At 39.3% G+C, this 24,605-nt stretch overlaps 2 protein-coding genes across 2 annotated transcripts; one reads left to right on the top strand and one right to left on the bottom strand.

Annotated features, from left to right (window-relative positions):
- Positions 1-1,527: 1,527 nt before the first annotated feature.
- On the bottom strand, positions 1,528-15,738 carry MTA (mRNAadenosine methylase). The gene is made up of 7 exons (XM_077392375.1): positions 14,325-15,738; positions 12,896-12,994; positions 12,649-12,732; positions 12,221-12,576; positions 4,606-4,822; positions 2,879-2,958; positions 1,528-2,034 (listed from the first exon to the last, which is right to left on the bottom strand). Exons 1-7 carry the CDS (start codon positions 15,525-15,527, stop codon positions 1,758-1,760), a joined length of 2,316 nt encoding a protein of 771 aa, XP_077248490.1. The 5' UTR covers positions 15,528-15,738; the 3' UTR covers positions 1,528-1,757.
- A 1,346-nt stretch (positions 15,739-17,084) lies between these two features.
- On the top strand, positions 17,085-24,023 carry LOC143888082 (Rhodanese/Cell cycle control phosphatase superfamily protein). Its single transcript, XM_077392374.1, has 6 exons — positions 17,085-17,395; positions 17,555-17,601; positions 21,348-21,440; positions 21,854-21,992; positions 22,080-22,182; positions 23,598-24,023. The coding sequence occupies exons 1-6, from the start codon at positions 17,206-17,208 to the stop codon at positions 23,710-23,712; spliced, it is 687 nt and encodes a 228-aa protein (XP_077248489.1). The 5' UTR covers positions 17,085-17,205; the 3' UTR covers positions 23,713-24,023.
- Positions 24,024-24,605: the final 582 nt, after the last annotated feature.

The raw sequence follows: 24,605 nt of genomic DNA, 5'->3' as shown, positions 1-24,605 counted from the left end.
GACCCCCTCAATTGATGGTTCTTCCACAGATTGAAGGGTTCGGATAATCCGATGGAGCTGATTTTTTAGGCACACCCTATCTATGTCAGGGCCCATCAAATGAACGCTTTGGATCATCCAAACAATGTGGGCCCACTGTGTTTTTGGTAGTTTTTGGATTTAGGTATGGGTTCACATTGTTTGGATGATCCAAAGCATTCATTTGATGGGCCCTGACATAGATAGTGTGCCCAAAAAATCAGCTCCATCGGATCATCCTAACCCTTCAATCTGTGGACGAACTATCAATTGACGGGCCTACCTTAAACAAATTGAAACCACAGGGGTCTACTTGTAACTTTTTAAACATTAGGGGTTAAGTTGAATGTGTCAGAAACCACAGGGGGCCTAAGTGTATTTTTCCCATTTTTTTTTTTTTTAAGTTTGAAATTTCAAAATGTAGTTGTCTTTTGCCACTTCCTCCTTTTTCTGAACCCAAATACTTGCTCCCTGCTTTTGGAGAGAAATAATGGCGATTTTGAGTTGTTATTCGGACATATATGCTCTTAGTATTCCATTTCAATATATATATATATATGAGAAAAAACTTTCTGAGGGTGCCCTCGTATAGCTTATATGAAGTGGCTCTCACAAAACATAAGGGGCCCACATTGTTAGGATGATCCAAAGCATTTATTTGAAAGGTCCCATCATAGATATGGCGTGTACAAAAAATCAGCTCCATTGGATCATCCTAACCCCTCCAAAAGTGGAGGCAAAAAATGGATAGACACGTTTTGTAGTTTCGAAGTATTGATCATTGAATAAGTGGCCTTCGTAGTTTTGGCAGCATTTTTTTACATAAAAATATACACATACATCATATGAAAGCTCTCATATACTTTTCTAGTTAGCTGTTCAAAAGGTGTTATTATTCTTGTTCTCAACTAAACATGTATTTGATAAAATGAGGTGTGCCATTATCAAAGAAAGGAAGTTAAGATATGATTTCCCGTTATTGAATAGATATAACTGAAAGATTAGTGAAGATAAATGCTGCCGCTTCTGGCCTCATTGGATGCCTCCAAAAAATTATAAATAAAGATAAGAAGAGTGCCGCCATTAAAAAAAAAAAGAAAAAAAAAGAAGAGGAGTGCCATTAGTAAAGGGGTCATGTCCCTGTCTGTCTTCTCCCACTTCCTCGGTGCTATGACAAGATGATTCTTTCATGAGTGGGCGTGTGATAAGAGATTTCAGAGGTCCCCTTTTAGGGGGGTACTGTAAAAAAAGGGGCGAATATATCATCACTTCCAATATATCGGTACTCTTTTTAGCAACTGGCATGGGCTACACAGATCCCAGTGGTAACAGGTTTAATTCCAACCGGTTCAAAATCAAGTTTAATCCAATCTCTTAAATAAGTGCAGTAAAGTTAGGGTTGGGAAGGTCTTTAAGAGCTAATTCTGTAATCAAATCCTATCAGGGATAATGTGTGGTGTACATCCCAATGCAGCAGATGTGGAATGCATGAAAAATGTTCTCAAGATCTCACCAATGATCCAGTCGTGATTGCATTATATGATCCAAAGGGGCAACAGTCAAAATTGCCACCTTGATAAAATCCATATTGAAAACTTCCACAGACCATGTGCTCAGATGATGCAATTCTTTTCTAATCCTAATGCATCACTAGTAATTTTACATGATAAGCAGATAGCTTTTATCAGATAATGATAATGAAGGCAAAGATGAGAGCAATTGATGAGAGGGTCGTTGATCTAACCTGCCATTACAACATCCGGGCCACCCATTGGCTTATCTTCAGATGCATAGCTCTCGGGGGCAGAGGGTTCCCCAAACTGGGTTCCAGATTTTGATTCCAATCCTACAAAAGGGCTCCTCATTTGTGCAGAATTTGTGTCTACTTCCATGGTAGAAACCCTGGGTGGGGATGCCGGTTGTACCTCCACATCTGGGTAAGCGGCCTTGAACCTTGCCCGCAACCCTTCATCTACTAACCGCGCACCGCTCAATTGGTTACCAAGTGACATCCACCTGATAAATTAGTTAATCAGCAAAAGCCACGTCATATTAAAGAAACAGGAGGGCATTGCACAAGTAGTTAAAGCACAGATTAAAATCAGACGTGGGCAAGCTGAAGAAAACTTGGTACTGTATGCATAAAAAGTCACACTAAAGGCATGTTTGGCTACCATGAATTTTTTTTCATTATAAATCGGTGTCTCCAAGTAGACATGAGGGTGAAGTGGCTAAAAATCAGGAAACTAGTGTCTCCAAGTGGCTATAAATCTGGAAACAAAAAACTCTACTCAAAATAGGATCGAATGTTTCCTGATTTTTACCCACTTTTCAGGCTCATCTCAATCATGCCCTCTCAAATCTCTCTCCTCCCACTGCTCTACCCTCTCTCACCACTTGTCGACACCGATTCATCATGAAAAAAAAAGGTGGCTGCCAGACATGGCCTAAGCTTCATAAGGCCATTTCAAATATGAGACCAGATTATTTTTGTATAATGCTATTTTTCTCTGGCTCGCAATTGTTTGAACGATCAGCTCAAACACTTTAAGCTACCAGTTCAAAATAAAATAGTAACTAAGAAACTAAGGGCCTCTTTGGAAGCCACCAAAATTGGTTCTTATTTGCAAAAAAGATATTTTAATTTGATCTATTTTGCAAATGGGACATTAAGGCCTCTTAGATGTCATTAACTATACCAATTCTAGAACCTTTTTTTTTCAATGGTAACCAATTCTAGAGCTATTATAATCATTATTTGAAAATAGTCATATTTAACTTCAAAACATTATATGCGAATAATTTTTAGAAGTATCCAGAAAGGTCCTAACTCCTAAGAATGTACTGTATAGACGCATACCCTGCATGTGTGTTGTGCATTCGAGCAAACAATTCCAGCTTCCTTGTTCTCGGACTTATCCTCTCCAGCAGTGGATACATCTGCAAGCCAGCATTTAATTACTCTTATCATGACAGATCATCAATCCCACAAATGGCAACCATGGATGTATAATATTATATTGACAAATTACAGAATCCAGTACCATTCAAAAAAAAAAATTACAGAATCCAGTGGATTATAGTACTATACACGTTTATCTACAATAGGAGATCTCACAAGGAACTGACTAAACTTCTGCTAACAATACCTTGCAAATACAGTGATGCTTTCGCACTTATACAGTGGTACATGTGCAGGTTAGAGCAAAGAACTGAAAGAAATAAATGCATATACAATGGCAAAAATGGAAAAAAATTGCAGTAATCACGTGAAGTGATTAAGCATGTTTATAACATAAGAAGCATTAAAGAAAAAATATCTCTGATAATAAATTCTGAAAACAACTCTTTCGATACACAGACATATCTTGTAGCTTTTAGTGAAGTGTGTTACACTTCATAATGATATTTTACAATGTTATTTGTTTTGTACCATCACTAGTAACTTCAATCTGATCATTTAGGCCTACCTTTGGAGGAGTTCACCTCTTTGGTAACTTCAAGCTGGCCTAATTTGACCTACTAGCGGATATGAGAGCAACTTCCACGATTTTATACTATCCCCCAGTAACTTCGAGCTAGTCATTTATGCTTACCTTTGGAGGAGCTCACTCCGATGGCAACTTCAAGCTGGCCTAATTTGATCTACCAGTGGATACAAGCAATTGCCACGAGGATGTTCCAAGGCGGGTGTGGAGGAAGCCGATTTGGTTGGTAATGGCGCTGCAAGGATGGAGCTCCGATACCTTTAATGACACAGACCTCGGCGGTGACGGAAGCAGAGCACAAGGGTTCAATGAGGACTGGTTCTTAATTAATTATAAGCATATGTCTGGAATCGTAAATTGATATAGACAATAAACTCAGAAGGAAATTTGGGTCGTATATTTGCTGAAATTTGAACAAAGTATGGGGCATTATGGTCGTCCAAGCAAATATGGTAGGATGGTTAGTTTGAGATCGGGCTATCAATATTGGATTTGGGACTTAATGATTGGATAATGTTAGTTAAAAAATTGAGATATTAACCGATTCGCAATCTGAAATAATAAAGCAGCACCGATAATAATATGGTTTTATGAGTCTTGTTATGTTTCTTTAGCAAAAAATGACAATATAGAAAGGTATCATATATGTCCTTTCAGGACTGTGCAACTATCCTGTTCTCCACTTCTCGTTGCTGATAACTATGTGTAACACTTTCAGACAAGTGAACCTGTTGAGGTAGATGAATGGGTGATGGGAACACGAACACCTTATCTAGAGAAAAGCACAAATCAGCCAACCTCTACTCCCAAAGCATATAACCATGAATATTTAGAGGAATCAAGTCCTTAGAAGAAGCCTCTAAGTTCCCAAATATGCTTCTAATTTACATTCTTGAAAAGATGCCTTCAACAACACCATACTGATGAGTTTAAAAATGGTCATTAGCATTTTATGGAATAAAAATAACACCATGAGAAGAGAGTATCATATAGCCATTCGAAAGAAGAAAAGAAGAAAACATCATATGGGAAAGATAAGAGACATATAGCGCAGCCAAAAGAAATGAAAAAATAACAAGGAATACATATCTTTTAATACCTCATCTGGTTTACGGCTCGTCTCTCGAACTTCAGCAACGATGACATCTGTATCAATGTTCCTATTCACATCTGGATTCCCCTTTATTCCAACAAGGCAATGTTCTTTACTATGATTGAGCCAATGGCCTGTTCGTCCTGTCCTAATAATTCGCTGAAGTTGATTAGTTTTGACCCAGATGAGCTCCTCAACGCGCTTATATCCCCAAAGTTCTAAACTGAAACATACGTATCAAAGTGATATAAGTACGCGTCAATTTTACAATCAAAATATAATAGATCTTACAATCACTTAAATACAATATTGGCCCTGTGCAATCTTAGAGCAAACACCACTTAGCAAACACCACTTATTTGAAAAATGAGACACCGAGAGACAGTCCAAACAAGAAATTATATTACAAGAGAGGATTATTAAACAGACTACGAACCTCCTGTTAAAATAGACTTACGTACACCTCACGTAGATTGAGTAGCTGCACTTAGTTATGGATATTTCAGTCTTTGGCACATGCATATAAGATTCCCATTCTTGTCCAAGTCCGCATATTGCCCTACAAAGTCAATCAAAACTCCTTTGGCTCTACCAAGCTATGACTGCATCAACTGAGTACCCAGCTGCATCAACAGAGTACTCAACCACGTCGAGCCAAGTCAACTAGGATTTATCCTGGCTGCATTTGGAAACACTAGCTCTTCCTATGACAACAATGCTTAGCAAGTTGAATGCAGCATGGATTTGGGTTGAATTGGACCAGTCACCCCCAAAAGTTCGAAGGTGGATCAGGAGTTTTCAGGCAGCGTATTTTGTTCGTTGGCATGAAGGGAAATCTAATGGGTCTAGTATCACTATTGTGATGTCTAGATTCTCAAATTTCATATATGATCATTATCTTATCGACCTTCCTTTTTGTGTGTTTGGGTGGGAGGCGTACACCAGTCTAGTAGAGAGAATTCTCCAATTTTGAGCACATTGGATATGTTCATATTATCTCCGAAATGAGGAGATCTTTTTCAAAGATCTTTTCAGAGGTTATGTGAGCGGCCGCGGGGGGAAGAGGGTGGGGTGTGTACACCTAGTCTAATAGAGGGAATCCTCCAATTTTTGAGCATGTTGGATAGGTTCAAATTATCCCTAGTGAGTAGAACTTTATCAAAGATAGTTTCAAAGGTTGTTATATCATCCTATCTCTGACCATGCCCGAATTCTCTTTGGCAAGGAGGATGATTTGAGATGTCCGCATTCATTTAGATTTGAACACATCGTTTAGAAATTTCGAAGTATCGTGTACAGAGTTGGGAGTGTGGCATGAGATGCCTAGTGTTTTTTTTTTTTAATGAATAGCAATGAATCATTGATAAGAGACAAAGAAAAAACAACACCTACCGAGAAGGTCAGCTAAAGAGAAAGAAAGAAAATAAAGCATCAGAGGAAAAAGACAACTCCTTCAAGTGGGGAGAAAATAAAAAAGTTCTAGCTCCCTTCTAGCAACTCCTTTCCTAGCAAACCTATCTGCCTCCGTATTTGCCGATCGTTTAACATGAAAGATACTCCTGACTCCCCTACCCGATCCATGATTTCGTCAACCCAATGAGAAAATCTCCATGGTGGCGAGCTACTTCCCTTCAACCATCTAATTACATTGAGGGAGTCACCCTCCACTATCACTCTATCCATGATGGACACATGTATGTAGCCCTTTTTTGTTTGTTATGTTTCCTTTTTTTTCTATGTTGTCTTGTGGCAGTCAGCTTTGGCTGCCTTTCTTGTAATCTCACTTGTTCAAAGAATCTCAAACTCGATAGCCAATTAGACACAAAAGTCATCCTTTGCAAAAAAAAAAAAAAAATTCCATGTTAGTCTCTCAACGAACATGGAGAAAGGAATACAAAAAACACACACACCAAGAGCTCCTCTAACGAACCCACAATCTTGATTGGGAACTCCACACTCACCTCAACATTGGATGGCATTCAAAGAATAACACTCCATGGTAAGAGGCCCCAAGAATCAGTCAAGGAGAACATGAGCCCCCCCCCCCCCCCCCCAAAAAAAAAAAAAAATGAAGCACCGCTTTCACACCTTCCTTCCAGTCGCAAATCACCCACACCCCACACTTGCCAGGTTTAGACTTACAAAGGCTGTACCATCAATATTAAGCTTTAAGACTTCTAGGCGAGAGCCATTAAAAAAAAAGACTTCTAGAAGAGATCTCAATGATTCAATAATTTTTCACCCACAAGTCACTGTCACTACAATCCACAATCACTTTCCAAATTCCAATGACGACAAAATTAGATCCTTTAATACAATACAATTATTTGCAAATTAACAACCAAGATATAACGAGGCTTTTAATTTGCCCATTCTAAATTGAATAAAACATCATTCTTATCTCATCCAAAAGTACAAATTTCAGATACAGAATCACTTTGTGCCATCTCTCTTCCTTAACTTTGAGTTCTTTTGTGGTTAAATAGTGTAGACATGTCATCAGATAAAATTCCATATGCAAGTTATTGTGCTTGTAAGGAACAAGGACTGTAGAAGAAAATGACAAACACAAAAAACAAAACAAAAACATTTGAAAGAATCATATCATAGGACTGACATGTAAGATAAATACATAGAAACATCACATCGAAATAAGAGGCACAGCATGTTGGTCATTATACCATATAAGAAAATATGATAGGGTTTTAGAGGTTCAGACATTTATGAAGAGGTACATACATAAGAACAAAAAAAAATACATAAGAACAATTTTTATTTTTTTTTGAGACGGTAAAATGAGAATATATTAAAAGGCGAACCGAGATGGTTCAAAACAAATTACAAAAAGAGAAAGAAAAGAAACTACAAAATCAAGGTGGGAGATAATCAAACCGCTCCAGACTAGACCTAAAAACACCCCCCCTTGCTAGGGAGTCAGCATCTGAATTAGCAGATCTCCTCACATGCTTAAACATTATAGATGAGTCAAGAACTATATCATTAATTTCCTCGAAGAAAGATAGAAACCGCCACGGAGGAGAAGCCGCACCCAGAAGCCAGTGAACAACATTAGAGGAGTCCCCTTCCACTATCACCTTATCTAACACAGAATTATCCAAAAACTTGATCCCACAATGAACTGCTCTCACTTCCGCTTCATTAGAGTCCGCCACTCCAATGGGACCCGAGAAAGCCCAGAGAACATCCCCCTTGGAATCTCTGCATAAACCCCCAATCCCTGCATCACCAGGATTGCCAAGAGATGATCCATCGAAATTCATCTTTAACATCCCATCTGGAGGAGGGAGCCAGGATTGATTAATTTTGACTTTGCTAACCCCCTCCTTGCAAATAATCTGCCAACCTTCCCATAGATCATACGCTGACGAAATGAAACAGAGGAAGGCTTCTAGCCCAAGAAATGACCGCTGCAATGATCTTGATAAATATCCAGTAAGACGATTTTGCCACACCATCAAATACTCGGGAATTTCTTTCCTTCCAAATGAACCACCATGAAGCCAACATACACATCTTCCACAGCGTCTTACCCTTTCTTTTTTAGGGGCACCATTCCCAACTTTTAATAAAATCTGATATGGTGTTAGGGAGAGCCCATGATACCCCAAAGCGAGATAGAATAAAGCCCCATAAATCTCTAGCAAACTTACAGTGAATGAATAAATGATCAATGGATTCGCCATCCGATAAACAAAAAGGGCAATGGTTTACCAAAATCATCCCTCACTTCCTCAAAAATTCAATTGTTTGGATATGACCACAACATACTGCCCACGCAAAAAAGGAAACCCTCGGCGGGCAAAAAAACTTCCAGATTGAAGCAGATAGAGGCTCAACTTGCTACACACCAAATGTTGATAAAAAGATTTAACAGAGAAAAATCTGGATGAACACCAAAACCACACATGGGAATCAACCCCCCTCCTCTTACTATAACATCCTTCAATCAAAGACATCAACTCTAAAACTGAATTCAACTCTCTATCAAAAAAGTCTCTTCTGAACTTCGGCTTCCAAACCACTATCGAGTTAACCCTCTCAAAACAATCCGCCACCTTTTGAGAAGACACCAAAAACAGATGAGGGAATAATACCCTAAGAGGAACTGCTGAACACCACGGATCTGACCAGAAACAGATTCTATCCCCAACATAAACCTTAATGCGAATACCTTTGTTAAATAAAACCTCAACCTTCAAAATATCCCGCCAAACAGTTAGACCTTTGAACTTAAAATTATCCGCAGTACACCAATTCCCCTCCCTCAACCCATATTTGCTCCCTATCACTTTAACCCATAAGGCAGAGGGTTCCGACCCAAACCGCCAAAGCCACTTTCCCAACAGAGCCGTGTTAAAACCTTTGATTCTCCTTATTCCCAAACCTCCATTTTTCAATGGGAGGCACACAGAACTCCATTTAAGCAAGAGAATTCCACCAGAGGAATGAGAACCTCCCCACAAAAACCTCCTTTGAATTTGATCAATTCTAAACACTACACTCATAGGGCATTTGAACAAGGAAAGAAAATAAATCAGAATGTTTGATAAAACTGCTTTGATGAGAACCAACCGACCTCCTTTAAATACCAAATTACGTTTCCATGAATCTAAACGCCTCTTAACTCTGTGGATGATTGAATTCCAAAAGTGTTTATTCGGTCTTCCCACCCCCAAAGGAAGACCAAGATAGAAGTAGGCAGAGAATTCAATGTACACCCCAGAATCCTTGCAAAAACATAAGCTTCAGAAGAAGGAACATTTATAACATATAACCCTGACTTCGAAAAATTAGATCTTTGACCAGAAACCATCTCGTAACACCTTAAGACAGCTTTAAGATTCAATATCTGGGAAAACACAGGGGCACAGAATAGCAAAGTATCATCTACGAATTGAAGGAGCGATACCTCCACTTTATTTCTCCCAATTAAGAAACCTTCATAAAAGACCCAACTCACTTCCTTTTCTCATAAGCCGGCTAAGAGACTCCGCAACAAACACAAAGAGAAAGGGGGATAGAGGATCCCCTTGCCTCAAACCCCTAGAAGATTTGAAAAAACCTTTGGAAGAGCCATTAATGAGAACTGAGAACCAAGCTGAAGCACACAATTTTTTTGGTGCGCTTAAGTTGTTATAACGCCTCCCATTGGTGCGCTTTAGCGGGACCCAAACATTTAAACGAATGGGAGGCGTTATAACAACTTAAGCGCACCAAAAAAAAAAGTGTGCTTAAGCGCACCAACAGTTTTCTCATATATATATATATATATATATATATATATATATATATATATATATATATATATATAGAGGAAAGTGAAGCTACACCGCCGGCTTAAAATACAATGGGCCCACATTGTTTTGGTGATCCAAACCATTCATTTGATTGGCCCTCACATAGATAGGGTGTCCACCAAAAATCAGCTCCATAGGATCATCCCAACCCTACGATTTGTGGAGGCAAAAATGGACAAATTTTTGCCTCCACAAATCGTAGGGTTGGAATAATCCTATGGAGCTGATTTTTGGTGGACACCCTATCTATGTGAGGGCCAATCAAATGAATTCTTTGGATCACCAAAACAATGTGGGCCCATTGTATTTTAAGCCGGCGGTGTAGCTAAGTTAGCTACACCGGCGGTGTAGCTTCACTTTCCTCATATATATATATATATATATATATATATATATATATATATATATATATATATATATATATATATATATTCATTGCTGCTCCTCCAGTAGATATTGATGGTATTCGTGAACCTGTTTCTGGTTCTTTACTTTATGGAAACAATATTATCTCTGGTGCCATTATTCCTACTTCTTATATATATATATATATATATATATATATATGAGGAAAAGGATTGTGAGCTTGAGCGTTGGAACCTTATGGTGAGCTTGAGCTCTCAAACCAATGAGGCCCACATTGTTAGGATGATCCAAAGCATTCACTAGAAAGGGCCTTACATAGATAGGGTGTGTACAAAAAATCAGCTCCATAGGATCATCCTAACCCATCCATTTGTGGAGGTCAAAATGGACAGACCACAAATCTGCCCATTTTTGCCCTCCACTTTTGGAGGGGTTAGGATAATTCAATGGAGCTGATTTTTGGTACACACCCTATCTATGATAGGCCCTTGCAAATGAATGGTTTGGATCCTCACAGAAATTGTGGGACCCATGTGATTGGTGCACTCAAGCGCACCATTCCTTATTAGAGCTTGAGCGCACGAACATATTCCTCTATATATATATATATATATATATATATATATATATATATATATATATATATATATATATATATATATATATATATATATATATATATATATCTGTGTGTGCATATAACTTGTGTTTGTGTGAGCATATAATGTATACACATAAGTATGAAAGGTCTAGACTCTTAGAGCAGCGGGCATAATACGTTACAGTGGAAAAAAAAATCCAAAACAAGGGCAATTGGGTGGCATGTTCCAAAATCAACATAAGACTGTTGGTACAACATGATACAATTGTAATCAGCAGTTTTGCTGGTCAGGTTCTCACTCCTAAGGGGTTGGGCTTCTAGCTCAATGGTTGAGGCTTTGTTTCTCAACCTCGAGGTCACAGGTTCGATCCCAGCTTACCTACTAAAAAAAGGTTCTCACTCCAAACTTTTACCGGCTACAGGGTAATGAACCAACTGGACCAGTCACCTTTCAACTAAAGAAACTGGAGAAATAGATTATGTTGTTTAATGGTTCATTACCGGGTACAGGGTAATGATCCAACAGGACCAGTCCACCTTTCAACTAAAGCAACTGGAGAAATAGATTATGTTTTTTTTTTTGGTTTAATGCTTCTTTTAAGTTGTGAATAAATAACAACAAATACTTGTTTGAGGTTGTTTCTTTCATCTTTGTTGGGCCCATGGAAAATGCTCAACCTTGGTTGAATTGGACATTTCGGTTTTAAACCGAACTTCCTATTTTCTATTTGAGAAATATAGTGTGATAAGTAACTCATCCCATGAAGGACGACGCCATCACCAGTGAATTTTGTATGGCCATTCAAAATAGACAGTGAATTCTGTCCCAGAGATAGTGAGTGATTTTGTGATTAATTTACCTAATTTCTATATTCTATTCTGTTAAAAATATTTTGCTAACCCTCGTACTGTTAGTTCCAGTTCTTGATGGTTAGACCAGACCAGGTTTTAACACATCTTGGTTGCTTCCATGGAACGACAAGCTAACAATGAATCTTTGAAGGACTCTCATACTCAACTGTTGAGTATTTTCTTATTGTGATAAATAATCACTCTGCCATTTTTTGAAAAGCACCCTCACAAATGAAGCAAGAAATCTCATGGCCCAGCGATGCACAGGAAAATCCTATCGGTTTAATATGATTTTTGTTCTTCACTATGGAAAGACAGCAGAATTTTACAACTGTTGTGAAAATAAATGCTCATTCTCATTTTCAAAAATAGAAAATAAAAAAATAAATGCTCATTCTACAGCAAGATAAGTGGCAGCACAAATGATCACAAACTTTATTGCTAAACCAAGGTTCCTGAAAAATGGTTGAATAAGAATGCATACCACTCACGTCCAAGTTCCATTGCACGTCCAGTGACCCAAAGAAAAATCAACCCATCAGTCTGCAGTGCAGGAACGTTAAGATTCCGCATTTCATCATCCGCCATCGTTCCATATGGCAACTCCATATGAATATCCCATGGTGGGTCAGCCATTATAACTCCAAACTGCCCTAAAATATCCATTCTGAAATCGCGGATATCGCAGTTAATCCACTGAGGCTCACCTAGCTCGACCTCTGAACAGTACTCGGCACGTTGAGGCTTTATTGGCTTTGGAGGAGTAAGACTTGTAGGCCCCATCATCATAGGGGGCACATCCGGTGTTGGATCGAGCTCATAATGAACATACTTGCAAGTCTGTCCACAGACACATGAATCAATATAAATCTCGACCAAGGAAAAGGATTAGCAAGCGGAAATAGAAATTACCTTCATATGACGACAAGTGTCCAAGAAAGAGCAGTCACCCAAATTGACATCAGTGTGTGGAGCAATTATACGCCGAAAATGAACCTGAAAGATTAAAACTCTTCAATAATTAGAAAAAGATACCTAGGTTATAATTAGAAAAAAAAGAAAGAGTGCAAATTTAGCTAGCAGTGTGGAAGAGGTTGTGTTCTTTTATTTTATTGCATGCATTATCAACATTACCATTTACCAACCGATCATTACTCACCTTCTCGCATGCAATGAAAGAACCACATTGACGCCGACAATCTTCTTTTGTTAAAGCAGAACAATACATCTTTAGCTGAGAACCACCCTTGGTCTTGAACTGAATAATAAACAAAAATAAAAACTCCCAATAATAAAATTAGCTAATATAAATAAAAGTGGATGAGAAAAGCACCAACAAATATTTGGTGGTATAAATTACTTTCATTCTTTGACATATAGATGCCAAAAGAGTTTTGAATGGTAGCACGAGTTTTATTAGAATAAGAAAAGAAAGGGAAAACCCCAGGGAACAAGATGGACAGCATACAAGAGTCACACACAGAAAACTGAAGCAGGGTTTCAAGTTTATGTTTCAGTTTCGGTTTTGGTTTCAGTCGCCGCAGAAATGGAAAAATTTCTGCGGTTTTGACTGGAAATTTCGGCAGAAATCCTGTAAAATCAGGGAAACATATGGAAACATATGCAAATGACAAAAAAATTTAAGATGAAACTTTAGAAAATGCTAGAAGAACCACAAATACACGATTAGAAACCATCACACAAGCAAGACAATCATCCATGATGGTTTAACAATGTTGTCGTGCATGCCTGATAATTCAGTGCATGCCACATTTGACATGGGTTTAACAATATCGAACACCTACTGACATACATTGTCATCCATGCCTGATAATTCAGTACATACCACATTTCACATATTCATATAAATATGTATACATAATACATACACCACAATTCACATGCATTATATAAATATAATTATGTAATACACTAATACACTTACTGTTTTAGTTTCGGCATGCATTTCACTTTCCATATGCGTTTTGGTGGGAATGAAAACAGAAATATTTTGGTTGTTTTGCGTCGGTTTTGGTGAAAATTTAAAATCATGAACAACAATAGAAAAGCATACAAAACCACCTAAAGGGACAGTTAGAAAATTGACTCATTCATTTATCTAATATTGGTAATCTGACAGACATACTGTGAGCAGCACTATCAATGAAATCATACTAACGTTGGCTATTGCTTAGATAAATTGAAAGTTCAAGAACTTTTGATTTAATCTTTTAAAAATAAATCAGGAGGCAACATGAACTGCATGAAATTGGAACACCGTTATTATAAGCAAGAAGAAGCAAAGAGAAAATTATACAAAATTTGGTCTGTGAAACGTGGGTTAACCAACCCACTTTGGCTCACAAATCAAACATACCATCATAAGGGCCATAACCCCTTTCCATTTGGAAGGTTACAATGTGTGGTTCAGGCACCCACTGATTCAATTATCTACACATGTAATTTAAAATTTTCAGAAATGATGCTGAAAAAAATGCAATGTTGAATGAATAAATAGTCTGAAAACCAAAACATAACATTCAAACACAAAGTCCAATAGATAAATTTCTTCATCAAAATTTGCAAACCTTTGCAGCAACCGCAGTTTCCTTAGCTGTGGGGCGGTGAATGAGATAAAAAAGCTCCTCTCCAGTCTTTGACTTCTGCAGTTCCCTGAATGACTTCTTACTCAGCAATGCCTCAAGATCCTTAAGATCATCCTCTTCAGTTCTCATCTTCGAAGGCCCCGAAATCGAACCCCCCATTGTTACAGCAGGCCCCAAAGGCGGCCTGTGGAGAGGAGGAACACCCATCACTCTTGGCATTGGCATACCCATCATGCCCATAACTCTAGGCCCACCTCTCGGACCCATCATGGGACCCGGGCCTCCACCGCCAGAAAACATTGGCGGTAAGCCCGACAAATTAGGGTCCTGTGGACCAATCCACATTTCCTGTGGCGGCCTCTGCATTGCCCCTCCCATCCCAAAAAGGGGCCCTGGCCCGGGCCCGTTAACGTCAGTGCCAGCAGTCACCTGAATCTGATTCCCATTGCTAGAATTGGATTGTGGCTGCTGTTGTAGAGCGCTTTCTGGTAATTCCTTCATAAGCCGATTCCGATCAATCCCTAAAACCATAACCCTAGATTTCCCACTCACAACAAAATCCTCCAATTCGACCGCGCCATAATCATCAGCGATCGCCCTCAATGCTGTTTCAACGGACGAGATTGCACCGGCCTCCCCACCGAGCTCGAGCAGGGACGATTTCTCGACCGGAGTCAGAGACGAATCTCCGTCGAGCTTCCGCAACAAGGCGGCCGAATCAACGGGCGTGAACGGAACCCGTTCGAGTAGGCAGACGGCCACCATTGATCTTACAACGGAGAGAGGATCGGCAATGTCGTTGGAAGATTTCTGTGGGGTTTCGGATTTGGGAGGGTTTAGGGTTAGGGTTTTGGGTTCGATTGAACGGAGGCGAGAGGGGGCGGAGGAGGGAGAAATGGGGGGGCGGTTTTCGGAAGGGGGTTTAGGGTTAGGGTTTGGGGTAGGGGTAGGGGTGTAGATTCGGCCGTTAAAGGCGGAAACGACTTTGAGGGAGAGATCGAGGGAGGAGACGAGGTTTGGGACTAGGGTTTGGAGGGAGTCTATGAGGGTATTCTGGTCCAGGCGTTTGTTGTTTATGCGTTCTTGGAGGTGGTGGCGCATGTCTTTGAGGGACAGAACTTCGTCTTGAAGCTGCTGACGCATCTGTTTCAGGGAGTCGTTCCCGTCCATTTGGGCCGACTCCATCTCTGCAGGGAGAGAGAGAGAGAGATTTTCCAGATCCCACTCTTTTTGAAGTGCGATCGTGTGCGGGATAGGTTTTCCGCTTAGAAACGGTGTGATGGATTGCTAGTCCGAGATTAGTTCAATCCTTTGTTTGATCAGTCATAGAATGCGGTTTTCAGTTTCACATAGGGGACATGTGCTTGTGATCCAGGCCGTTGATCATGTAGAATATCTGGTCTTGGTCGGCAGAAAATAGAGAACTAAAAGAAATCAACTATAGAGCTTCTCGCGTAGAATCGTCTGATCAAGGTGTTCTTAACTACATTTGTCCAGAGTTTTGCATGTTATTTGCATCAACAGATAACAGATTTGATAGGCCTAACATTGTCTCTTTAATAATAGCCCAAAATTTATGCTAATATGGAGAATCTCACATCTAATAGCATGTACAAATGTCTCACATCCAATAACATGATTGATTTTTTACCTGTTTTTTCAAGGCACTTCTCACCCCTCTACTCTTTCTCGACGCCTCAAAACTCTCCTCTCACAAACCACTCTCACCACTGACGAAAAAAAATTTCGTGGTTGCCATGAAAGCCATGAAAAAATATCATGGAAATGTTACCCACTTACAAAAGAGGGGAAGGGAGGTGGAAGAGGGAACGCCAATCTCAGTCAATCATCCCACCAAATGAAGGGAATTGTTCCGACGACGGTGTTGATTTTACGCTTAGAAGAATTTAAAGGGAATTAGACAAGCATGGAAGATGAGGGGAAGATGAGGAGAAGATTAGGAGGAAGAGTGGTAGTTCTTGTTAACTTACCAACTTCTCCAAAAGCTTAAGCGAGAAAGGCGTTATTTATCTTTTATACTTTAACACTCCCTCGCACGTGTGACCCACTTGGCAAACACGTGGAGCATGTGGTTCCACTTTGGGCCGACCATCACATGTGAAGTTTTGATATCCGCATGGTTTGAACTCTGACACATTTGGCTTTTATACCATGTTAACTTACCAACTTCTCCAAAAGCTTAAGCTATTGGAGAAAGGCGTAATTTAGCTTTTATACTTTAACAATTCGGTTTGGTTGCGTGACAAAAGATTAGCGGAAGATGAGAAAAGAGAGAAAAGAGAGTAAGACAAGAATCTTCTCGCAATAATGACGTCTAGAAGTTGTCTGGTAGTCAAAGTGTAAAATGGCAACCAAACATGTTTTTGGAAGATCTTCGGAATGATTTCCCCAAAATAAGCAACCAAACACGGCATAATGGAAGCCCAGTAGATGAACGGCCCAGATTGCCCACTCATGCTTATTAAAAGAAACAGGAAAAAAATTGCGATCGAGAGTGGGGCTAGCATTTCTATTTACAAGCCGAGGGTGATTTAGGCGCTTCAAGCGTAGGTCTGCAATCGACACGAGCCACAACAACGACAGGTCCCGTTAGCAGTGCAGAAGGTGATGAAAGAAATCCAAAGTGAACCGAAAGCTTTAAACCTCCACCACCAGCTCAGATTCATGGGTCCACGCCGAGCCTCACAAGTCACAATAGAAATCTCCCGATGAGGTAAACTTCACTCAATTATCTTTTTCATTTTTAAATGTACAGATATGCTATGAAAAGTTCAGAACTAAAAAAAATAAAAAAATTCTGTAGCATTAGCAGAAGCAACTGTCTCTCTTCTCCATCCAAAGCATGACTACTTTGATTCCTGTCTCCTTTTATTCTTCTTCTTCTTCTTCTCTAAACCCTAATTTCCTATCTCTTATCACTCCCTCTTCAAACCCTAATTTCCGTTGTCTCACAGTGGCTGAGAGACCTTTCTCGCGCTCCATTGGTTCGCTGAAAATCAGGAACGCGGCAACCAAACCCGTGAAATCACCAGGTGATTGATTTTCTTTTTTTTGTCCGTCTTGTGGGTTTGGAAGAAAAATGCTGGAATTGATCAGTGTAAAAGTACTGATTCTTTTATAATTAGGTTTGAATTGGAATTGTTCATGTTCTTAACCTTTTATTTATTTCTCTTTGTTTTTGGATGGAATAGCTGAAGAAGACTGGAAAACCAAGCGTGAGTATCTGCTAGAGAAAAGGGTAATGTTTTTTGTTTGAGAAATTTTCTAGTTGCTATCAACAAGAACTGAATTTGGAGTTGGCATCGTTTTATTGAGATCTATACATTATTTTTGTGTTAATTTTCTAGAATCGGTTTATTATAGTACATGCTTATACAGAGAAGGAATGGCATCCTAGGGTGGTAGGGATACCCTCACATTCCTATGTGGGAACAACGTAACTTTTTGCTTATCAGTTTAATTTTGTGGCTTGAAAGTTAAAGCTATAGCACTATGTAGCCATAGGGTTTAGGTCACACTAACGTGTCATGTGGGGCGGGCGATGCTCAAAGGGTTAAAACTTTGTGTATATGTGGTTGGGCCCATTCCAAGGGAGGTTGCAAGAAAGAGTAAAGAAGTTACAGAGGGGTAGAAAATCAGACATCTTGTGAAGTGGAGAAGGTGCACAAATCTAGGAAAGGTGGTGGTTTGGGTTTCTGAAACCTGGTCACTAGGAATAGCTTGGTTGGGGAAATGACTTTGGAGGTTTAAGACTTTAAGAAGACGAGGTTTTATGGAGGGAAATTTCAGTGTGAAAATATGGGCAATCGTGGGGTATGGGACTGGAGAGCCGGAGGTGGAGGGAGAGGTTTAGGCACATGGACTTTTTTTTACCAAATATTAGGTTTTGGGTGTATGGGGAAGAGGGTTATTAGATTTTGGGTGGATGTTTGGTTATAGATGTTCTCTTGGGCCATGCGTTCACGAGCCTTTATAGGTAATCTAGGGATAAAGGGGGAAGGATTTCTGAGGGTTACATGAGCGTGGGTTTGGTGGGGGGGGGGAGGGGTGAGGTTTAGGCACATTTCGTTTTATTTGTCATGTCAAGGATGTTTTTTCCCCTTAGGTTTAGGGTGGATGGGGAAGTGGGTAGATGTTCCATTGGGCCATGAGTTCATGAGCCTCTTCAGATAATTTAGAGATAAAGGGAGGAAGAATTTCCAAATGTTACAAGAGCGTGGGGGGGGAGTAATTTTAGGGGTGAAGGTTTTCCTTCTTCGTAACCTTTTTTGTCCTTCTTGAATAGCTCCATGTTTCTTAAGTTGAAAGGGACCAAAGGATCTATGCAGTGGATCCAAGAGACGGTCCGTTGGTCAAGTATTTTTCTGATCTCTTGTCGATGGACTATATTGGAAAATATTTGGCATAGGATTACCCCTGAACCCCATTGGGTGCGATGTTTTGTTTGGACGACGTATGGAGTAATTTGAAGTGGAAAACATGTGTGAGTTTTGAAGAGGAGTGGGGAGATGAACAAATCATATCTTTATACATTGCAAGCTAGACAAGAGGAACTAGGAGGCTATTGTCAGATGATTTGGCCATTTGGGATCCAATGATGTTTTCGGAGTCATTGTGGGCTCTTATGGAGGGGGTGTCGTCATCTAGGAGACCATTGGGAGGTGCTTTGATCCTTAATGATTTGGATAATGGGGAAGGATATGACCAAAGAATTTTTTAGAACAAGTGTATTTTTCGGTAGCACTGTGCTTGACATTAAATATCTTCTAGTAAGTTGGCAAAAAATCAACATATTTTCTATGACTTTTTGCCCACTTCCCAGGTTCTTTCCCATGAAAGTGATACAACCTAGTAAACCCTTCTAGAGAAATGAAAGGAAATTGTTGAGGAGAGACTCACGAAGGAAAAGAATGCAAAGTAAAAGTATCCTTCTGTGCCCATCCTGATGGAGTTGAGATTTGATGGGTTCTCATTGAGAAAACCAGGTTCGACAAGTTTGCTCCTGGATTCTAGAGATGACAATCATGAAGTAAATCTTAGCCTTCTCTGGTCAAATTGGACTTAAAGACTCTCGGAACGTGGATCCACATTGGCTGGGTTATATCATCACCATAAGACTAGATATATCTAGAAGATTCAATTTAGCCATTTTCCTATGTAATAAGAGATGCAACTATCATGGCGGGTTCTCTTGCCAAAGAGGAGGCCATTAGAGATTGTTTAACTGTGGGGCAATCAGCAATCACTGCCCCTTTTGCAAATTTTCTTTTCATCAGTATTTCCATTATCATTTCAAAGGGAAATTATCCACGTCAATGAGTGGAGTGCCCAACAATCCTTTCCTGTGCAGCAAGAAGTCGTTTAGTTAGGCTTTGAGTTATGTTTTTTCATCGAGATTGGGTTGGTGTTCAGTGTACATTACTGTATCGAAAAGAATGCATTGGATGGATGCCCAGGCATTGAGAAGGAAGGACGCTTCAGAGGCGAAAGGCCATGGGGAGATACCGTCTGTGATCCTCAACATACATTGCTATTTTCCATGTAACACTGCCTCTATTGACAGTGTAAGAGATTCCTTTTCTTGGGATTGGACCCACCACCGCCGGTTGAAACGCCAGATCACCGTCCGATTGGGCTAATGGCTTGATCCTGTACGAGATTATTTAATGGCTTGATCTTCACAACCACTTAATGTAGCTAGCGACTATTTCCAAAGTCTCTCACAATTAGAACATATCTTATTATTTTTGTCCTAGTCAACATTCAATTTTCTGTACTGGTGGAGGGAGGTTTGCGCTAGTTCGGAGGGAACCCAGGCCCAAGTCCAAGAATGGGAGCCCCCGCCCCCTGGGTTCCTAAAACTTAACTTTGATAGTTCTAGTCTTGGAAATCCAGGGCCTTCAGGTGTGGGAGGCGTTTTGAAAGATGAAAATGGAAATGTTCTTTGGGCCTTTTTCAGGTCCAATTGGCATAGCGGATTCAAATGAGGTGGAGGTTATAGCAGTACTCCAGGGGTTAAGATTGGTTGATCCTTCCCAAATGCTCCATCTAATAGTTGAGAGGGACTCCCTCAATGTTATGAAATGGCTCAAAGGGTCCCATGCCATTCCCTGGAGGTTTTCACATTGGTCTGATGAGATTCTAGACTTGGTGGAGGGTTCAAAAATCTTGTTTATCCATTTCAAAAGATCAGCCAATATAGAGGCTGATAGGATGGCTAGGGAGGGCACTTCCAAGGCTGGAATCTGGATTAGCTACTTTTGATCACTTGCCACCTTAGTGATCCTTTGCTTAAATTGCAGTTGTATTGTTTTTCTTGTGCTTGCTTCTGTTGCTCTCTTCTCTTGTATCGGCTCTTGGCCTTGTTTTTTGCGGGTTTTCCCGCTTTTTCTTTATATTTCTGCCATTCAGAAAAAAAAAACATTCAATTTTCTATTGTTAGCGCTAAGGTTGTTGCAATGCAATTTGAAATGGCTTCCAGGATCCCTTATAGTCTTTTGTTGCAATGGAGGACATGGAATAATGTTTAACTTCGGCACTTGAACATGAAATAGTAGGCCACTGTTTTGCTGCACAAGAAATTAATTTGGTGCTGAACATTCACATAATTCATATCAGTTAGTCTACCAGCCTGGGTAGCATCAAGAATATAGTAAAGGAGTGAGTGATTACACATGAATAGTAGAGCACGAGAAATTATGCCCTGACGGGAGGGATTTCCCTTCTTTATATTACAGTGATTTTTAAAACTTAATGCTTTTGTACTTTATGGCTTGGTATATTACAATTTGGTTAATTTTTGTCTCATTTACTAGTATGCATATACTATATGTAGTCTTTTAAAAAAATGCATAACATCTATAATTTCTTCTAATGTAGTTGATTGAATTTTTAATCCGGTCCTCTCACTAAAAGAATTTTTTACATGGAATATGATGCGTCGGTGATTCATTCTTCTTTCAAAATGGTACGGTTTGTTTGCAGGTACGGAGTGTGGATGTAAAGGAAGCTTTGCGCCTTCAGAAAGAAAACAACTTCATTATTCTCGATGTACGGCCTGAGGCGGAGTTTAAAGAGGTTAAATTCCTATTCTCCTTTCAATTGTAGTGATTTTCATATAGTTTACATGGTTCTTTTATAATTCCCAGCTTCCCAGCTGTGAATGGCATTCCGCTAGACATCTATTTTTTCTCGGGTCCAGTGGACACAGTGAAGATAGTTATAGTCACGTGCATATGCTTCAGTCAAACCCGTACTGAAAGATTGTGTATTTTTTTTTCTGTATTGGTTTTCTCTTACGCCAAATTATTGTATCCTAGCAACTTTTACTAAAGAAGGGATTATCACGAGATCATTGGGTTTCGTTATTCTTGCAGTAATTAGATTGAACGCTGTTTCTTTAATGTTTGGTATTTAAGAGTTCGGATGTCAAGCAGCACTGTTTTTTGTTTCCTAAAATGTCTCAGACTATTTCATGTCTGAATGTGTAGGGTCATCCACCGGGTGCTATCAATGTCCAAATATATAGGCTTATAAAGGAGTGGACAGCATGGGATATTGCTAGGCGTGCTGCGTTTGCCTTCTTTGGCATATTCTCTGGCACTGAAGAAAACCCTGAATTCATTCAGAGTATGTTGTATTCTTTTTGTTACGCTTGACGCGTTTAGGGTTCGGATATGCTCAGTTCTGAGTCAATAAGTTTTGATCCACTTACAGGTGTTGAGTCAAAAATTGATAAAAGCTCAAAAGTAATAGTGGCATGCTCATCGGGGGGAACAATGAGACCATCACAAAATCTTCCAGAGGGCCAACAATCAAGGTAGTTTCCCTGACATCCTTGTTATGCTTCTTTCCATAATATGCTTTAAGAATGAACTCATTTTGAAAATTTGTATCCATATTAAAGCTAAGTGAAAAACGACAAGTCTATTGGAAATGAAACGAATTTACCCGTCAGTGCGTTGTATCAACTGCTAGAAAGCAGACATGAGTATCACATGGGCACCACATGAGCAAAAAAGCAATCACGATGTCTGAATCTGAAACATGTTGGGGAGTCAATTGAAATTTCAATGATGCAATATTGGCAACCAAACAAAAAAATTATTGGCAACCAAACAAGGAATCGGCATTTATTGGCATTTGAAATTCCAATGAATGCTTATATAAGCACTGATTAAGACAGCCCTCGTAAGACAAATATCAAATAGTCAGACTCCCGTTATTTTCTCTCTCTCAGTTTTTTTTCTTATTCAAACCATTCCATTTTTTTCTTCTTCAGTTGAGGTGCCTCAGATGAGGTGTGGTTGAAATATGAATCATTTTTAGTTGATGTGTCTCATTCTCTTAAGGTGTGTGCGTGAAAGAGTATTCTAGCTTCCATGAAGATCGGTAGCTAAAACCAAGCCATGATGACTTGCCCATTGAGGCATTGGTCCACAGTGGCTCATTTCCATAAGTATCGGTATCCAAAACCGGCTCATGAAGACTCACCCATAGAGGCTTGGGCCCTATTCAACCCATTGAGGCAATAGTCTATGATGTCCCAATAGCTTTTGGCAGCCCTCTTCACTGCTCATCTTGCAAGCGACACTTTTTTCAGTAACCAGCATCTGTCATCATTATCAACTAACATTTGGCAACAAGCATCAGTCACCATATTAGTGGACATTCATCATCGCTGTCGACATTGTGCATTAAATCAAAAGATTCGATGGTGCATCAAATTGAAGGATTTTAATTACACTTTTTTATTAGAGATATTTTGTTGTAATCAACCGTATGTAGATTTCCAATCCACATATGTCTAAGGGGCATGCTAGAACAGATCAGATATTGTGAGTTCTGACTATTTGATATTTTAGTTATTAGATTAGGCTGCCTATGCTAGATTAGGTACTTTTGAATGCCTTACTCAAATTCAAGAGTTTTTTCTGATCCACCAAAAACTGCCCAGCAACAGTTTAACAAGTGGGTAGTGTTGGGGTGAACCAGAAAAGTTTGGATAGAGCTGGATCAAAGTATTGGCTCCCTTTCACTCGGTAGTATGGGGAAGAAGTGTGACTCTAGGGATATTTTTAACTTTTCCACGGGTGAACTACTAGAATGACCTAGAAATCCCAGCTTAAATTAAGACATTTACAATAAACTGATAGTATTTGAATCTTATTTGTTTGTTAACATATCTATATGATTCAGATTCAGTGAGTTGCATATTTATTTTACTTCATGCAGGTCTCTGATAGCAGCCTACTTGCTGGTCCTCAATGGGTATGCCAATGTATATCACTTGGATGGTGGACTTTACACTTGGTTCAAGGAAGGGTTACCAGCAGATTCAGAAGAGTGATGCATTTAAACTAGAGCCAGATCAAGTTTTAGAGAAATCTTCATCTTGAATGTACAGAAATTCCACACTCGAAGAATGGATTTTAATGCACCTAAGGAGTTTCTTATTTGTTGGGTGTGTTTGTTGTAACAATGAGAATATCCATGCAGAAGCTGAGCATCATGAAAGTTGTTTGGGTTTACTAAAATTTGTCTGAACTTTTACATCTTGTGTACCTTTTGGTACTCGTGTTGCTGCTTGATATTTACATTTGGAGTAACAGACCTTCCTGTGACTGCAACGGAAAAATGATAGAAATGTTTTTTATTCCCTGTGTAGTGTCATCAGTCATCTCATTTAGGACTCTTGTCTCCTCTCTCCTCTCTAAATTAGTAATGACACTCTTGCTCCCTTATTTTGCTAATGACACTGCACGGGAAAACTACTTCAATTTACAACCAAACACTACCACTACTCTACGAGAAGATTACTTCAGTTCTAATTCACCACTATTTTACAGGGCAACTACATGCAACCAAGCTCATCGTTTCTAGAACCTGTTAGGCCCACCATCACATATCTTAATACATGTGTGACAAAATTGCCAACATTGGAGCAACAAACCCTGGGGATTGTCTAAACCTGTATCATTTATTCATTCATTTTAATACTATAAAAGCTACTTTAAAGCCATAAATTTGAATTAGAATATTAAGGACTTACTTCGCACGACTATATTTTGATAAATGATACTACTCATTAACACGACTACAGTTTGATAATGATACTACTCATTTTGTTTTACACTTATGATTGAATGTTGATATCATCTTGAGTATTGTAGCAGCTTAAAGCTAATATTGATGGCACCAGCACCATCATCATTATCAAAATATGGTAGTTCTGATATTAAT

This window comes from Tasmannia lanceolata, unplaced genomic scaffold, assembly GCF_043159265.1.
Source record: "Tasmannia lanceolata isolate RefF3 unplaced genomic scaffold, GAP_Taslan_0.1 ptg000012l, whole genome shotgun sequence".
Classification (NCBI taxonomy): domain Eukaryota; kingdom Viridiplantae; phylum Streptophyta; class Magnoliopsida; order Canellales; family Winteraceae; genus Tasmannia; species Tasmannia lanceolata.
Note: the sequence above shows the minus strand (reverse complement) of the source record. Positions and strands in the feature narration are given on the sequence as shown.

Bases quoted from the DNA above. Each gene is read 5' to 3' on its own strand.
- LOC143888082 (XM_077392374.1), top strand. From the start codon at position 17,206: ATGACTACTTTGATTCCTGTCTCCTTTTATTCTTCTTCTTCTTCTTCT. The intron at 17,396-17,554 runs GTGATTGATTTT...TGGATGGAATAG, and splicing joins CAAACCCGTGAAATCACCAG to CTGAAGAAGACTGGAAAACC. The intron at 21,993-22,079 runs GTATGTTGTATT...ATCCACTTACAG, and splicing joins AAACCCTGAATTCATTCAGA to GTGTTGAGTCAAAAATTGAT.
- MTA (XM_077392375.1), bottom strand. From the start codon at position 15,527: ATGGAGTCGGCCCAAATGGACGGGAACGACTCCCTGAAACAGATGCGT. The intron at 12,995-14,324 runs GTTTGCAAATTT...TTTATTATTCAG, and splicing joins AAACTGCGGTTGCTGCAAAG to TTCAAGACCAAGGGTGGTTC. The intron at 2,959-4,605 runs GTATTAAAAGAT...GCTGGCTTGCAG, and splicing joins CGAGCCGTAAACCAGATGAG to ATGTATCCACTGCTGGAGAG.